This window comes from Rattus norvegicus, chromosome 6 (assembly GCF_036323735.1).
Source record: "Rattus norvegicus strain BN/NHsdMcwi chromosome 6, GRCr8, whole genome shotgun sequence".
Classification (NCBI taxonomy): Eukaryota; Metazoa; Chordata; class Mammalia; order Rodentia; family Muridae; genus Rattus; species Rattus norvegicus.
The window spans coordinates 27,637,189-27,655,634 of NC_086024.1; the positions used below are offsets into that span (position 1 = coordinate 27,637,189).

General features: G+C 47.0%; 1 protein-coding gene across 5 annotated transcripts in view; it reads left to right on the forward strand.

Annotated features, from left to right (window-relative positions):
• The window catches only part of Galnt14 (polypeptide N-acetylgalactosaminyltransferase 14), a 216,156-nt gene that overhangs the window by 129,311 nt on the left and 68,399 nt on the right, over window positions 1–18,446 (forward strand). For 4 of the 5 annotated variants that reach the window (NM_001012109.1, XM_063261862.1, XM_063261861.1 and 1 more), the window contains one exon: window positions 3,447–3,616. In NM_001012109.1, the coding sequence (NP_001012109.1) occupies window positions 3,447–3,616 (170 nt within the window). Of the gene's footprint in view, window positions 1–3,446; window positions 3,617–3,687; window positions 7,603–18,446 lie in introns of those variants that run through there. The other variant, XM_039112164.2, reaches the window with a different exon arrangement.

Here is an 18,446-nt window from a genome sequence, read left to right on the forward strand (position 1 = left end):
AAATGACTCATGGCAAGCAGTGCTCCAATATCTGCGTCAGCGAGCATTTAATAAGCCATTGTGGGGGGCTTTCCACAGGTAAGTGTTTTACCTCCTGTTGTCTCTGGGTGATTAAATCAGTAGACCCATCCCTTAAAAGCTGATGGGCTTGGGCAAATCACTACCTGAGTCCTCTAAGCAAACCCCTCCTTGCACCGATGAGGATCATAAAAAGAATCTGTGGCAATCTATGTGCACATGTACAACATAAAATTTTGCTTATTTGTTTTGAAGACACCTTCACCATTATATAGTACATTCAGATGTCCCTGGGGAAAGGTCAGCTCCCAGTACAGGCGACCCTCTTGAGGGGGTCTCAGTGCAGCAAACCCTGTACATGTGACAGTTAAACTTCCCGAGTGGGACAGTCCCTTCCTAGGCTGCCTCCTACTGACTATTCAAATGATTATCCTGCCAACTGGCTGTTACTCGTATGTTCTGGGACCAGAATTCCAGTTGAGTCTTCACAGTGCCTTCTCCAAAACGACAGTGCCTGCCAGAGATACCGAGGATGCTTAGCTGTACTGCGGGTGGAGAGAGAGCTAGAGCAAGCAACCTCTGACCTCTTGTTCTCTGGGCCCCATGCCTCTGCTTGTTGCAAATGGAGTATGACCTAGAACAAGGCCCAAGAGGTGGGCTGTATCCCCTCTCTCCAGCCTCTTATTGCAATGGGTGCCTGGTCCTCCACCTGCTGGTTCAGCCATAAGACCCCAGTTCAGCTATGAGGATAGATTAAGGTCATTCCCCAACAGGCCATTTCGTGGAAGTTAATTCTCTTCCTTATACTTCATCCCATATATGTAGCCAGGGTCTATTTCCCTATGGCCTGCTTCGTAAGGCCCAGATGTTTTCTAGAGTTTTTCTTTATGCATGCCCTTTGAATAGTTAATTTTATACTAATGTACTTGGGCCACAGGATGGCCAGGAATTTCATCAAATACATTTTGGGGATGTGACCAACAACAGCTCTTGTCAGCTTCATAAGTGTTGGCATTCCTTCTAGGCTCCACCGCAGTTACCTGGCAACAGTCAGGTAGCCTGACTTACTCTAAAAGGGGCTGCTTGCCCCTCCTCACTCTCCATGCTCTTACTCTCTTAACCTCTTATCCTCTCTGTGCCTTCTCTCCCTATTCCCCTCCCCCCCTCTCCACATGCTCATGGCACTCTCTCTCTCTCTCTCTCTCTCTCTCTCTCTCTCTCTCTCTCTCCTCCCTCCTCAACTCCCCTCCCCATGCCCCTAAATAAACTTTGTTCCATACTATCCATTGTATGACTGGTACCTCAGGGGGGAAGGGTTGCCTCAGTATGGGCCCACAGAGGCACCTTCTCCCACCTCACCATACCAAGCTTCTACTAAACATATTCTAGTCCTTTCTTTTTTTATAAAACACAACAACAAGTACAGGAGAAAATTCTTTATAATCTCCAAACTAAGTAACTAATTTTTTTTTTATTCTTTTTTTCGGAGCTGGGGACCGAACCCAGGGCCTTGTGCTTGCTAGGCAAGCGCTCTACCACTGAGCCAAATCCCCTTCTTTTTTCAGTAATAGGGATTGAATCGTGGGCCTCGCACAGGTATAGTCAGCCTCATAGGTCACAGAGATTATATAGGTCATTGAGCTTATGAGGTTGAACCTTATAGAGTGTAGTGTAGTATAGATGTCTCGTGTGTGTGTGTGTGTGTGTGTGTGTGTGTGTGTACACAGAGTGAGACTTTTCTAAAACATGTGCTACTGTTTCTTCCTCCCTCCACCTTAGCTCAGAGCACTGTGAGAGTTACAACTTACTTGGAGAATTGTAATGAATTAAGTTGGCAGTGAGCCAATGGGAGACAATCCCACGACCCTTCCCATGAGGGTGGGATGTCAAGGTCACCCTGGGGTGATGTTCCAAACAGAGGTGACAGCTGTCAAGCTGTGACATTGTACAGCACAGCTTGTGGGTTTCCCACGCCCACCTGAGTTTCCCCTAGCAAGTTCTGGAGTAGCAGTATCATAAGATACTAATAAAATCAATTATTGGATAAAGATCACTGGATCCTAGGGCTTCGTTTTATGCTATTAGAGGAAAATGCTGTTTCAAACAGAGATAACAGAGGATAGAGAGATCAATTACCAGATAAGATCTCACAGTGCCCCAGATGAGTGTGCAAACTGCTATAGTCCCTCTTACCCAGTCATGGAGTCCGTGCAAATATCACTAAGCCCGCTCTGATCCTCCTGCTTGGGTGCCAGTGTGCAGCAACAGCAGCATTCTGTGACCGAGTGGCTGGTCTCTTCTCCCGTAAGATTTGTGCAGTGTGAGCCTCTTCCTGACTACTAGGGTCATATCAATGAACAGCTTCTTGGTAACAATGCCAGCCTCGGGTCATGAGTCACACCACTTGAGGCCATTAAGAAGCTCTTTCTGGAGGCACAGCATTTGTGGTTTTGATGGAATTGAAAGGTGTGGGTATTTGGGGTACTCTTTCACATGGTGAGAGTGGGAACAGCTTTTAGGAAGCAGCTGCCAAGTTGAAGCCTGGATTCTCAGCCCCACTAGCTGGGTGGAGAGACTTGGCTGTGATTGTGCTGCTGATGGGTGTAGATCAGGCATCTTTGGCTCTGATGGGAAGGCAGGCCCTCACCTCTCCTGTCGAAAAGATCCAGACGACTAAGCTCTGCCTGACGGTCTGCCATTTGCCAGGCTGGTGACCTTTCTAGGGTCCCTCGTTCCCTACTCTTTCCAGCGAGTTTAAGTATGAAACAAACCAAGATCATGAAAGTCACCTTCCTTATTCTGAAATCCTGTGTCCTCAGACATAAACTGTAGACTTATTACTGGCTCACCCATGGATGCTTCCTCTAAGAGTGGCTTCAGGACCTTGGGTTGGAGAAACAAAGGACCAAGGTGTCTAGTGGGCCACATACCATTGTAGATTGATAACATACTTCCTGAAGCACGTTGGAAGCAATAGTAGTTGTGGCCCACCTGCTCTGTGCCGGTGTGTCAGGTATCCTCACATTGTCCTGGGAAGATGGTCTCTTAGGTTGGGGTGCTAAAATTTGGGTTCAGGTCCTGCCACTTCCTAAGTGTGGGTCTTGGGCAACATACAGCTTTGTGAGAGTGTATTCTCATCTGTCAGTTGACGCATCTGAGCAACTGCGTGAGGATTATATGAGATCATGGAACTGATGCTCCTAGAACTGTACCTGGCATGTGGGGCTTGATAGATAGCAGTAGCAATATTATCACCGGTCCGTGTGTGATTATTATTGCTGGCGGGTTTGCTCGTGTTCTGCCCCTGGCCCCGTGTTTGAGCTCAGCATTGTCAGAATAAGCTTAGTCCCTGGTCGGTTGCTGACAGATGGATGGGAGCTGGTGGTGGCTGGGAGCCTTCTCACAGACTTTCCATTCATGTCACACAGCCTTCTGATGCGGACTGGGATGACCTGTGGGAGCAGTTTGATGAGCGGCGGTATCTGAATGCCAAAAAGTGGCGTGTCGGTGATGATCCCTACAAGCTGTACGCTTTCAACCAGCGGGAGAGCGAGCGGATATCCAGCAATCGGGCTGTCCCAGACACACGCCATAAGAGGTACCCTCTCCTTCTTCCATGTAGGTGCCTTGCCCCTCTCTGCAGCCAGGACGTATTAGTAGTGACCTTGATTTGTGGACTCGTTGCTCATTGAGCCCAGTGCCAGGGACTGGGACAGGTGATGGGATGGAGTAAAGTCTCTGTGCTGCACACTGCTTGTACACAAGCCATCCCAAAGGTCCTGCTTTCTACTTGGAGGTTGAAGAGAGTGAGAAGCCCACCACAGAGGGTATACCTGTCCCTCACCTGTTGGTCACCCTAGGTGATGCATGCTATAATACTCATGGAACACTAAAAGAGTGGAGTTGGACTTACCTGACCAAGTCTTAAGTCCTAGCCTTGCTCTCTAAGTGGAAAGGCATGATGGGTAAAGCCTCAAGTATTCAGGCTATGCTCTCTCCTGTCACTGGGAGAAATTCTTTGTGTAGAACCTCATGCACTTTTTACAATGAGAGAAGAGACTCAATGTTCTTCACTGAACATTGTTTCCTGTCTGCCCGCCCAGGGGCCCTTTCTCACAGCTTCTTTGTCACCACTGGCTTAGACAGCTGCAGAGGGCAATAGAGATCAGGTAGAGAGCTTTGTCACGAGCAGAAAGAGGCTTTTTGAAGATGGATGCTTTGTTTCCTCACCAACTGCTCCTTCAGTCCTGGTAGTCCCTATGCTTGCTACTGAAGTCTGAGAAAGCAATCGGGTCCTAACACTATTTTCCTCTCCAAGCCTTCATGCACTGGCCCAGACATGCCAGAGACTCACAGAGATGACCTGTATTTGTTGGATGACTCTGTCCTTGCACCTACTCCAACAGCAGTGACTCTCTCCTCTGGGTGGAGAGAGTCAAAGGCAATTCAACTGGAAAAGTATATAGAGTTGATATAAGGGTACAGAGTATTGACTTTGAACTCTTAGCTTTGTCCTTTTTAGCTGGTTTGGGTCCCCATACTGTGGAAAAAGAATTTGTATACAAAGGACTTTTTAAATCATTGAGGCTTATTGTGTTGATAATTCTTGAGCATGGACTATGTAAAGTCATTCAGACTCAGTTTCCAAAGCAGAACTGCACAACCTGGAAATCTTGTCTTATACAACATGCATCCTGTGGAGACATCCAACTAGTCCTTGTTAGTCACTATCATTACTGCATGGAGCTGGAGTCTTGGTGTCCACATTTACACAGCAAACGGTACAAACTGGATGATGGCCTGACTTCTTCTAACACTGTTCATCTGTGAATTTAACTCTCCTTACAAGGTGCCATGAAAGTCCCCCTAAGCAGCAGTGTCTGTGTCCCCTATAGCCAAAGTCCCCTCCTTCTCCCTCCTACTGGCCTAAACTCTCTTGAAGTTAGAGTCCCGTTGAAATTCTTTTTAATATTGTTATTTGAATTCCCCAGCCCTTATCCTGTTACTCCACTCTGAGCAAAATTTAATTAACAAGTTATTATATTTCCTTGAGCAGAAACTACATATGGGAGATCAGGTGAGAGGGAGAGGAGAGAAGCCCCATTAGGGGCTTGGGGGAAGCCTCATTAGGTCTCAGGCAGGTAGTTGCTTCCTTGTCCTGATTCTAGATGCTAGGACCCCAGGAAGGAAACAGGAACCCATATGACTGGGTGGGAGGCCTTAGAGAGCAGTAACAACTGTTCTTAGCCGTGGGAGGATGTGCCAAGAGCTCACCGAGCAGGTGAATGTGTTGAGTTCTGTCCTGTACTCTCACTTTTGTCTGCAAAGCAGAAATGAAAGTTTGTACAAAGGCCAGACTTGTGGTGGCAGGCAATGAAGAGCCAAAGTTGTTCCCCAAAGAACCAGGCTTGCCAGCCAATGCTGGGCTCTGTACCTACCCAGGCTTCCATCTGTTAAATAGTTGTGATCAGCAGGGAGGCAGCGGGAAGGGCAGAGAGGACTGAGGTAGAATCCAGATACTCTTTGAGAAGACAAAAGGGGAAAAAATATTAGCTGAATGTTTGCCTCAGGGTAACAGCCTTACCCTGCAGGAGCTGGAAGTGTGCTGCTCGGAGAATTCTGGATTCAGGGAATGTTACCTGCAGGGGGGAAAAAGCTCAAAAGATTAGAGATCAGAAGATTCAGAATTGGCATGGGTACCTAGGACCAGAAGTCATCTTGAGGGTCTTGAGCAGGGACCAACTGAATCATCCAACCCTAGGCTGAGTTTAGTAGAGTGCTGCCCCCTGCTGGTCGTACTCTTGTGATCTCAAGAACCCCAGAGCCTGTCCACAAAAGCCCTGTGTTCTTCCCTCAAACTCTATGTCCAGGATCTCCCTCATCCAGTCCCTGCTTACAGAAACCATCCATGGCTAGGGTCACCAGCCAGGTTCCCTAATCCTGCTGTGTGTCCTATCACTGATGGATTCTGGTGCAGTCACATGAGCTTGTCCACGCAGACCAGTAGAACCCTGGAACTCACTTTGGGGCCTGCTGACCTCAGTTATGGCCAGCACAGCTAATGGTGGTCAGGAGTTCTCAACAGCAATGTTGTTGACATTTTGGGCTGGAGGATTCTTCATTGAGGGAGTATCCTGGGCGTTCCAAGATTCTAGCAGTTTCTCTGGCCTCTACTTACTAGATGCCAATAGCATCCACCTACCCTAACAGCACCCTTCCCCCACACACCAAGTTGTGATTGCCAAAAATATCTTTTCCATATGTCTCCCCTGCAACAAGGATCACTGCTGTAAATCCAGCCTTGCTTTTTACCCAAATCTTCAGAGATGAAATGAAAATATTTATTACCGGTCCACCACCAGCAAGAGAGGTCAGGCCAGACTCCCTATGTAAAGCAGACCGAAGTCGAGAACAATGTGAATAGTCACCAGAGGGTCAGCACAGGGTGTCTGGGATCCCATCCTGTGGGATCCTGCTAGCTGGCACGATGAATGGACTAGCTTTCTCCACACCTTGCTTTGCTCTTTTGAAAAGCAGGGATTAAAAATAACAATAATGATCCCATTGACTCCGGTTGTTATAAGGGTCAAATGATATATGGAGACAGCGTTGGCCTATTTCCTAGTTAATGTTCAAATATGTATATATACCACGCGATGATAGCTGAGCCTTGTGTGGATGAGAAGCAGGCTGGTAGAAAACCAGAGATGACTGAACAAATTAATGAAGCACCCGCTAGAAGACCAGGAGGGAGGGGTTAGATTGTCAGGCGTGGCAGAGGGGCTAGGGAAGAACAAAGGTGGGGTTCAAGGTCAAGCTTGAATCCAGAGAGATAGACTGAGCAGCATCACAGTGGGACACGTTGGTTTCTAAATGCCACTCTTAGCAGCTCTCAACTCAGGCTTCTTTTGAGAGGCACTTGGGAGTCCTTTAAATATGTTGATACCCAGAGTCCAATCAACTCAAGTGTGTCCTTGCTCAGCTCCCAAGTGACTCTAACGAGCAGCAAGACTTGTGGGTGGCCGCCCTGCGTAAGGGCTTCTCAGACTTAAACAGGCAAACAGACAAGTCATCTTGGGATGTGTTCCCATCTGACTCCTGGGGGTAAGGGCAGCTGATAGTCAGCATTTCCTTTCTTCTTAAGGTTTATTTTTTTTAATAATTTTTCTTTTTGCATCTGTGTGCCTGTATGTGAGAGTGAATATCACATGTGTGGGGACCACTGGAGGAGCCCAGGATAGGGATTCAGATCCCTAGGAGCTGGAGCTACTACGGGTGATAATGAATCACCATGGGGCTCGCTTTCTTGAGTCCTCTGGAAGAGCAGCAAATGCTCTTAGCCACTGTACCATCTCTTCAGCCCCGAGATTCTGCATGTCTAATGGGCTCCCCAATGACAGGGATGCCTGTGGTCTGTGGATCACACTTTGAACAGTAAGGACTCACAATGGCTTTGAAAGTCTGTTTTTCCAGACCAAAGGACCAGCAGCAGCAGCAGCAGCAGCAGCAGCAGCAGCAGCATTTGGGAGCATGTTGGAAATGCACATTCTAGGCTTTGCCCAGAAAACTTCAGGTGAACCCTAGGTATGTGGCTCAGCAAGAACTTTAGGTGGTTGTAAGGCCTGCTCGACGTAGCATAAGCCAGGTGAAGTCCATGTGTGATCTGATTCTGCCAAAAGCCTCAGGGTTTGAGGAGAGAGTAGAGGCCCTGGGATAAGTGCATCCACTGCCCATATATTTGTGTACCTCTCCCTCTGTTCAGGTATCTTAGCTTCTGACTGCCCTTTCTTGTTCCCTCTTTTCCCTCTTCCTTCACTTTCCACCCTTATCCCGTCACCCTCTTGGCAACTGGCATGACCATTCCTAAGATGTGTCTACTGCAGGGTCTCATGCTTTACCTTATGGCCAATGATCTCCATTGGCTGCCTAGCTATTCATGGAACTGAGCCCCGTGATGCAGGCTTTATTTCTGCTAAGGAGATCATCCTGCCTTAGAGCAACAATCCTGCTAGTTCTGATGTCAATTGCCCTGTAGAGAAAGGAACGGACTGAACATCTATTATGGTGTCTGGTGTGTGATAAGGGCCAGAGTATCTGTTTGTTGAATAAATAAAAGAAAGACTTATTAGAAAGACTGCCAACCTCTGTATGTCTCTGTCCTCTTTGTCTCTCTGTCTCTCTGTCTCTGTCTCTGTCTCTGTCTCTCTCTCTCTCTCTCACACACACACACACACACACACACACACACACACACACACACACACCTGCCTTCCATGCAGAGAGGAAAGAGGAGCTAAAAGAAGCCCTCTCTCATTATTCTTTGACCCTCAGGAGCCTCATATGAGAAATGGAGAGAGCAGTCACAGAGTTAAAGGGAAAAAGCTTCCCCCCCCTTTGAAGAGTTCTCATTACTGAAAGAGAAGAGCGAAGAAACAGCACGTGGGAGGGGTCTGAGCTTATTAAATTTGCTTCCAATTTTCTTACCACAGTAATTGGATTCTGATTTATAGTATGCGTTTGGACAGCGCCTGGAACAGACAACTATTAGCTGAGCATTAGAGCAAGAGCTGCCAGGAGAGTGTTGTTGGGGTGAATTGCCCCAGAAGCTGAAGAAGCCAGGTGACTTGAATGGGAGGGACGGGAGGAGGAGAAGGCATTAGTCCTCACTTGTAGGCTGATGAGCTGATGGACTCCTTAGCACTCTCCTAGCACCAGGAGTAAGGGCAGTGAGAATGCCACATCCAGAACAGTACAGAAAATGCTGGATCCCTTACATAGTCACACTGTGAGGTTAACATCACTCCCTTACCCACGTTCCCCCGTATCTCCATTTGGTATGATGGTCACAGAATTGAAGCTGAGACTCACATGCTTTAGACCTGCATGTCTCTGGAGAAATGTGGGGAGGGGAGATACAGAGGGACTTGCAAAACATCCTGGTTCCTCCCCTTCCTTCATCTTCTTTGTAAAGTGTTGGGCTAGGTAACCTCCACCCACTCCACCCACTCTCACAATTCTCCACTCTTCACGTCATTGCAGTTGTGGACCAGCTTCCCTCAGTCTTTATGGTCCTGGTAGCTTATCCCACTTCAACCGAACAGAGCACTGGGCATCTTAATCCCAATGTTTCCATGTCAGACATGTTGCTCTGCCACAACTTGGGCCCCAGGTCACTGCCTGGGTGCTGTGGTCACAATGATAAATGAGACATGGATATGTCATATATCATGTGATTGGAAGGAGGTAGTGGTGCACTGTGCAGAAAATTTATAATGTAAGAAAGAGACAACTTTAGGAGAGCTACGAGTCTTAAGAATATGTCCCCAGAGCTCTCCTGTTTATAACACAGTGACTGGACCAACAAACATTCCTGTTTTCCAGTTGTTCTACCTCAACCCTGCCACACATCTGGCTTCCCCATTATCCCAATAATAGTACATAAAATATCTGGCAAACAATAAGACATCAAACGGAGACACACCCCTCAGGTAGTGGTGGTGGTGGTGAGGGACAGGTGGATATTCTGACAAAGCAAATGTGTGGTTTCCTGTTGCCTAGCAATGCATGATGGGGTTGCTTGGTTTGCAGGGGAGCGGGTGCTGGGTTGGGCTCCATAGAGTTAGAGCTAGGGAAGCTCCATCAGGTCTCCTCCCTGGCCTGGCAGGGTTTGATTGCTCCCTTCTGGCATACTCTCCCAGGCCTTAGTCCAGTGTGGAACTAAGTGGTAAGAACCAGTGGGGAGCCCATCTCTTGCCTGGAGGGAAAATTCCACACTTCGATACATCTCACCAGGAAGACATTTTTCCTTTGCTCCTTTTCATCCTGGGAAATGAAGGGGCAGTGGCCCGGGTCTCTGGACGCATTCCTCCCTCCTTGTATTTACTCGGTTGGAATGGCTGTCAAAGATCATCATCATTTCTCTCCTTGCACTCGTCACTTAGCGGTAATAGGATAAGAATCTTTACGGCTGGAATGGCTAAGCGTAAAAAATGTTCATATTCCCTCAGAGTCAAGGCTATTCCACTAGCTCAGCACTGTGTTAGTGATTCTGCAGCGAGGCTGAGGGAGGAGAGGGAAACCCATCACAGACACTTAGCTTCTGCAAACAAGCTCTTCACATCTGCTACTTTCCAGTCCCCCCGCGTGAACCATTTTTCAGTATGAAATGTGAGCCCCTTGATGGAGTCTCTATGTACTGTATGCTTGGAGTCCAAGTTGCTCAGTGGAAGGAAGGGAACCAGTGGAGGAAATTCGGAGTACCTTGGAAATAGCTGTGCGGCTAAACTGAGTCAGCAGACCTGGGTCCTGGCACTGATGTCTACAGTGCTGTGATGGCTCATCGACACCATCAACTTGACTAGACTTGGGATCCCCTAGGAGATATACCATTAAGCATGCCTGGGAGGGTGTTTCCATAGATGTTTAACAGGACATGGAATGCTAACCCTCAATGCAGGTGGACAACCCATGAGCTAGGAACTCAGACATCATGAAGAGGGAACAAGGAAGAGGGTGTGGTAGTGTTCATCCTGTGAACCTGGCACTTAGAAGAGAGAGGCAGGGAGGGAAAGTCCAAGGCTGCTCTTCATTCCATAGAAAGCTTGAGGCAGGCCTGAGCTACAAGACAACCTGGACTCAAAACAAACCAACAAATAAAACAAACAAATTTTCAATTTTTATTTCTTCTTCTCTCAACAATATATCCCAACCACAGGCTCTCCTCCCTCCACTCATTCTCCACTCCCAGTTCACTGCGCGCGTGCACGCGCACACACACACACACACACACACACACACACACACACACACACACACACACACTCGCCTCTCCCCCAGATCCACTCATAATTGTTTTGTAAGGAAGGAGACTTACAAAGGCACTTCAGCCTCACTGCCTCATGCTTCCTGTTCTGTGGGGAAAGGTGGAAGTGAGGAGTCACCGCTGAGAGCCCACCCCCACCACGTTACGCCTTTCCCATCCTGATGAACTGCATGCTCAAACTGTAATCCAGAGTAAACTCTTCCTTCCTTAAGTTGCTTCATACTAGGTATCAGGTCATGGCCTTGAGGAAAGTAATTAATACGAGAGTCTCGAGATAATTCTTTCCAGGTGAGAAGGAGGTTGGGCCACAGGACTGGGGTAATGTGTGCCCCTGGTCAGGATTTCCTTTCACTTCTGTCCCCTGATTCTTTGGAGGCTGAGCTACAGCTGCCTTCTGAGTTCCAGATTTCCAGACGCACACCTCCTTAGTCTCAGGCACAACCCTGGTGGATGAGGGTTCGTCCGTCTCCACAAACCTACCTTAGCATGTTTGTTTTCTGTACCTCGTTTCCTAAAAACGCCCACCAACTTTGGCCCTGCATTGTGCACATTATCCATTTATTCATTTTTAATTTGTTCATTCAGTTCATTCTGACAGCGCCACATGTCAAGTTCTGGCTTAGGGATGGGTCCCTGTGGGTCTCAAGTATGGATTTCATTGAGGCCATCTCTCCTGATTCCAGCGCCTCTACCTTCCCTCTCTCTCATATTTTAGTCTGGTTACTCCTGCCTTGGTCATGTATTAGAGCATCGTGGCTAGAAACATTTCTGTGAATAAAGAGGAGCTGGCTTGTGTAGAAGAGGGAATCTGGGCTTTCTGAAGTAGATGACATTTTAGTTATGACTGGCAGGAACATATGGGTCTTGATGATCTCACCAGGGGATAGGCATTCCATGTTGGAATAAGACCATAGGAAACTATCAGACAGGAGAGCCAGGGCATTGTTGAATCAGTTCTGTTTCGAGGATGAGATGATGATTTGTAGGAGCAGAGAAAACATTCTGGAAGAGAAACTTACAGAGTCATGTTTAGCAAAGTCTCAACTTTAGGAGAAGGGCTTAGAGTTAACTCAGTAAACAACTAGAAGACTCCTATTCTCATACTAGACTACTCTATTGCCATGGCAACCCTGGAGATGCCCTATGCACATTTTATGCCAGTGCTGTGTTATAGGAACTTCTAATAGAGGAAAGGAACCAAAGTGCACTAAAACAAAATGGGGCAGGGTCGCAATGATGCCTCCAAGGGAGGAGGAATACCAAACTAAGATTGGTGCTAAGGAGCTTGGCATGGATCTTAGCAACAGAACCCTTCGGGTGGTTTTATGGCTGTCATACTGAGCCACTTGTTTGTAGGTGAGATGGGAGGGAAGAGAAGCAAATACTGGCCTTAGAGTAAAGGAACTGGATGTGGCAATAGGACCTGTCCTTCATTCCAGAGCAACTTCTGTGCTTCAGAATGAGCACCAGAGTGGGTTATTGAGACCTGGGCACATCATCAAAAGTAGAGATGGACCACACATCTAGATGAGAAGAACCAGGCTCAGCAAGTTAAAGGAGCCTATCCAAGGTCAAACTGTTCATCATCGATTTGCTGAAACTCAAAGTCAGGTTCTAAGGTTCTAAACTGTGTGTGTGTGTGTGTGTGTGTGTGTGTGTGTGTGTGTGTGTGTGTGTGTTTGTGTGTTTCTGTGGACTAAGTCTACTGTTGGGGAAAAGACAGAGCGAGACATAGAAACAAACAGAAAGACAGAAACAGATCAACAGAGACAGTGACAGACTAATTGAGATGAACTTGGCCTTGGAACAAGGAGAAAAAGGTGATGCACAGGGATTGTGGGTTTGACAGTTAAGAGTTTGGTAAGTATATTTTAGCTATGCCAGGAAATACAAAAAGTAACACTTCAATCATCTAATGAATGAACAGTGCCATCTACTATCCTGTCACCTAGGCCAAACTGTAATGGGCAGGTGACCAGAGAAGCTCCCATTGTGTCCTTGAAGGGCACAATGGACCTTGAAGGTCCTTGTGGCCTTGGTTCTGGAGATTTGCCTGGATCTGTTCCCCATAGTTCATATGGTCTGAGGATTTGGGGAAAGTAAAGAAGTCCAGAAAAGATCCAAGCATATGTTTAATGGCCAAATGGGAAGGTATTTTGGACTAAACATTTGCCATGAGGAACTTAGACTGCTGATTACTGCTTACAAAACAATGAGGGATGTTCTGTGGGAAAGCTGATGTTTGTTCCATGGAATGATATTTCTCCAGCATAGCAGCCTCTCCACGTGGGTAACTGGAGACTCCCTTGCCCTTCTGCAGCCATTGCTACAATCTTCTCCTATGGACTACCCCTGTCTTAGCTAGGATTTCCTGTTGCTGCCATGAGGCATCGTGACAAAAGCAACTTAGGGAGGGAAAGGTTTATTTGGCTTACACTTCCATGTCACTGTTCATCATCAAAAGCAGTCAAGACAGGAACTCAGACTTGGAAGTAGGAGCTGATGAAGAGGCTATGAAGGAGGGCTACTTATTGGCTTGCTCCTCGTGGCTTGCTCAGCCTGCTTTCCTATAGAACCATAGACTACCAGCCCACAGATGGCACCTCTTACAGTGGGCTGCCCTCCCCATCAATCACTAATCAAGAAAAATTCTTACAGCAGGATCTTATGGAGGCATTTTCTTAGTTGAGCTTCCCCTCTTTCAGATCATTTTAGCTTCTGTCAAGTTGACAGAAAACTGCCCAGAACAGCAACTTTCCATAAGCACTTTGGTTAAACTCCCAAACCAATATTATTTTTACCTTTTTTATGATAATATTTCATATTTTAGCTATGCACTTTGCCAAAAATCCAAGAGCCAGACCTAGGTCTTCATTCCTCTTCTGACACCTCCTTCTTGTCGGGTTATCTTTTGGCATTTTGCCAAACATTTTGAGGCAGTATCATAGAATATGGAGAGAAATATAAGAGTATCTGGGCTCTCCTTAAGACAAGGCTCTAACCTCTTTGCCATCTGTGATGGCTAGTTCTGGTTGTCAATTTGACTGCATCTGGAATGAACTAAAACCCAAGTACCTGGGCACAGATGTGAGGATTTATTTTTCTTAATTAAATTATTTGAAGTGGGAAGACCTATTTTTAATCCAGATCTTTTGAGGTGGAAAAACCCACTTTTAATTTGGGCCACACCTTTTGCTGGCAGTTCTCTCTCTCTCTCTCTCTCTCTCTCTCTCTCTCTCTCTCTCTCTCTCTCTCCTCTCCCACCCCCCGGAAATTTATTTCCTTCACTGGCATTATAGCCTATTCATTTTGGGATTCTGGAATATACTGAAGACCAGCTGAGAAATCCAGCATTGTGGGGTTCATCTGGTAGACAACCATTGTTGGGCTAGCTGGACCACAGCCTGTGCGCCTGTAATTCTAGTAAAATCTAGTATATATACAGCATCCATTTCTTCATGTGAACCATGAGAGTAATGACAAGGTGGTTATTACGGTCACTTCCAGCTCCATCTGCTGCCTCATCGCTCTTCTTCCAGTAAGAGTGTGTGCAAGCGCCGACTTAGGAGCGGAATCGGGTTGGAAGCTATTTCCAGAAACATGACACCTTCCTGCTTTGCAGTCTCTTCCTCCCACCCCCAACGCCCTCAATTAATCTTTACCTCCACAAACTCCCCTTCCTAGCCTGACTCAAGGGCCCTCAAGAACCATTAGCACCATCCTTTATTAGCACCACCTGTTTCCTCCAGTCAGCCTTCCTTACTTCTTCCTCAGCATGGAGATCATCAGGCCTCTCCTGGCCTGATGTACTAGCATCTCTTGGTCAGATGTTTGGTCAATTGTCAGACCTTCTTTTACACTGGAAACACAGACTGTGTTAGCACAATGGTCCTCTCAGCATCAGGACTATTTGCTGCTGAGCAGGGCATGACTTGTGGGTGGCAGTTTAGCATATTGTATGTAGTCACTTGTCTGATGTGTCACCTAGAATAGGGACCCAGAACCTTCACACTTCTCATCTTTAACACCTACAAGTTGCCACACGACAGTCTCCTCCCCTGCCTCCAGTACTTTAAAGAATCATTGGTTTGTGGTGTATGAAGCATACAGCCCTAATGCTTGGGTGCTAGTAGGTTACTTGAAGAAATCATAAGGGTGCTAGGACTAGGGCCAAGGTAACCGGACTATTCCTATATAAAAGGATGTATGATCCAGGATGTCCTCCATGTAAAGCTACGTGTGTCTTGTATTTATGTAATAGTTTACATCTCTTGCAATGTCCTCTTTGGTCTTGGGTGAAGGGACCATTTCAGGGAAGGAAGCTGAGGCTCAGGCAAGGGACCTGAAACACTAAAGGCAAGGCTAGATTTTCAAACCCTTGAGAATTTGGGAAAACATATTTCTTCTATCTGGTCCTTGGATGAGTCGCAGAAACTTCTCGAGACTCTACTTCTTCATCCATAGAATGGGAATAATGATGATCTTCTCCCTGCTCTGTAGTGGTAGAAGAAAACATGGTAGGCTCAGAGGAGGAGAGGTGATGGCGGATGCAAGATAAGCATGGAAGGACACTGGCTTAGGACTTTCTCCCACCCTCGTTACTTGGGGTGTTTCTCTTGCTCTATGTGCATTGTGCTGAGCTCAGCTCAAGAATGGTTTGGTATAGAGCATGCTGACAGGAAGTCCTTGGAGAGCTCTGGACTCCTACCACTGAGCATTCCACTTGAATGTCAAACTGACTTTAAAAGCTGGAAAGCAGCAAAGCAGTGGGGAGGCATTCGCAGCAGTTCATCTGGTGGAGTTTATACTTAAAAGATGCTAAGGAGAGAAGCCAAGGCCAGAAGAAGAAGTGATTTAGGGCTCAGGGCCAGCAAGTATAAAATGTGTTTGACAAGAGATGAAAAGAGCAGGAGAGGAGACGACAGCTGTGGGTGGGAGACGCTGGAGAGAGGAGGTCCAAGCCCAGCATGGTGACAGACAGTGGAATGGCACAGGGGGAGCCACACGTGAGGCCTGAGGTGGCGGCTAGAAAGCCAGATGAACATTTGTGTAAGGAGGAGTCTTTGGTGCTGGGCCAGCCAGGTCCCTCTATGCTAGTTAGAAGGAAGATCTGTAAATGTGAAGGTGGGTATCTTGGGTATCTTTGGGAACACAAAAAGAAGCCCTTATATTGATGGAGGCTCTATCACAAACAAGCTGCTCTTGCTTTCTTACCTTACCTGCTCCAGAAATAAACCTGCAGTTGGCCAGAGTAGCCACACTGTCACTTCCTCTTGCCCCCAGTCCCTCAGCCTGAGTCTCCTTCATTGGTCATTCACACACTTTCCTGAGCCTGCCTGGGTCATCTCTCCAGACAGAGAACACAGTGTCTCTTGGCTCTCAGATCTGCTCCCTGCTAGGTTAAATCCTTCTGTTCACCGTTTGAGCTGAGTCAGACACCCTGGTCACGCTCTTCTTTTGCTCTATGTTTTGCCAGTCCACTTTCTAGAGATCTCCAAGTCTCTGTGCACTCTGCTCAGCTCTGTGCCTCATGCCTCCCGCTCAGGTGACATAGCAACCCCAGCCACCCAACTGGCTTAGCCCTGAGTGGCACCCATTCAAGATCACACCCCCACAGTCTAGAGCTATCCAAAGGCAGACTAATGGTGCCTCCCTCCTCTGACACTCTTTTCTGACAGTGTGCATGTCTTTCCCCACAGCCTTGCAAAAGGCAGGCCAGAGCTCATCTTCTCATCATCTTCTCTCTGTTCAGGACACTCCTTCATCTCTCAGTAATTCAGTGTGTCTCTCTCTGGGATAATCTCAGCCTAAGTCCAGCATCTTCCACACACTCACGTCCATGTCTGAAAAAGAAAACTATCCCCCTAAAATTGTAAGAATCTCTCCCCTTTCTGTCTCTTACCCAAGCTTTGAGAGACATGTATCAGGGGTGCTGACCTCTTTTTGTATCTCAGAGTCCAGTGCAGTCCCTGGCTGTCATTCCTTGTCCACCAGAATCAGCACTATGAACAGAGACTCAAGGTGTGCCTTAAATCCATTTCCAAACTCTCTATTGAAAACAATGTCTGGGAGTGCAGGGGTGGGAAGGAATCCTCAGAACAGAATGATAAAATCAAATCATGGGAAATTTAAAGCTGCCTTCACTCCACAAAGGATTCTCGTGTTCACTCATAAATCCGGGACCATAATCGGCAAGCACTTATTGGTCATACTGCTCCCCTGGCATGTGCCAGGCACCTTATATATGTGCTCTCGGCTAAGCCTCACAACTTTACTATGATCCTAGTTTTAGAGATGAGTAAATTGACTCTGGCAGCTAGAGTAACTTGCCTGCAAGGAATATAAAAATGTAGGAAAGTGGCCCTGCCCATAGGTCGTCAGAGTCTCCCTGCAGAGATGGACAGCTTTGTGGACACACTCAGGTCATCCGATGTGTGTTGGAGGAAGGTCTTTAGACCAAGGGATACACAGTATCTGCAACTAAGCACCTGGGAAAGGGGGTGGTGAAAGGACAGAGGAGATGTCTAGAAAATGTCAGTAGGGCATAACCAAGGGAGAAGGGTGAGCTGGTTTAGTGAGGACAGAAGGTTCCTATGAGGGAGCTGTTAAAAGGGGGAAGTGTTTGAGGGCATGTGACTGCAAGTAGAGAGTCATCAGGAATGATATATGACAGAGCTGGGACACAGGTCAGACATGGGAGGGCAAAAAAGAAGGGGTAGAGACAGATTTGGGGAGGGGTTCACTCAGAGGGTATTAACTTAGGAAAGTGGAGAAGCCTTTGTTTTTTGTTACCTGACCCCTAAGAGCTTTTCCAAGGGAAACATTATCAAGAGTCTCTGGAGAAGAGATACTGGACACTTGGCCCTCAAGAGAAGCATACCTGAACCCAAGAGCCTGAGTCTGGCCTTTCCTTAGTGCCACAGGCATAGTTCTGATCTCAGCTGCTCCCTTGTAAGGAACTTTCTCCTCTTGAGCAAAGGAAGGCCAGAGTTGGGAAGTCTGGGAAATGTGTGCAAGCATCAGGAAACAGGAAGAGGACACATTCTTTAGCCCATGGTTTTCTGACTTTTCTAAAACATTCTAGCATGCAGTCTTCAAAACACAAAATGTAGACAAAGGCTAATATTAAATAAGACTTGAATCAATGTCTTAGGGTTTCTATTGCCGTGATGACATACCAAAACTTACCAAAAAGCAAGTTGGAGATGAAAGGATGTATTTAGCTTATACTCCCACAGCACTGTTATCATTGAAGGAAGCCAGGACAGGAACTCAAACATGGCAGGGTCTTGGAGGCAGAAGCTGACGGAGAGACCATGGAAGGGTGTTGCTTACTGGCTTGCTCCTCATGGCTTCCTCAGTTTTCCTATAGAACTCAGGACCAATAACCCAGGGATGGCACTACCCACCATGGGCTGGGCCCTCCTCCATCAATCACTACATAAGAAATTACCTTACATGGGGTTGGGGATTTAGCTCAGTGGTAGAGCGCTTGCCTAGCGAGCGCAAGGCCCTGGGTTTGGTCCCCAGCTCCGAGAAAAAAAAAAAAAAAAAAAAAGAAATTACCTTACAGCTGGATCTTATGGAGGCATTTTCTCACTTGAGG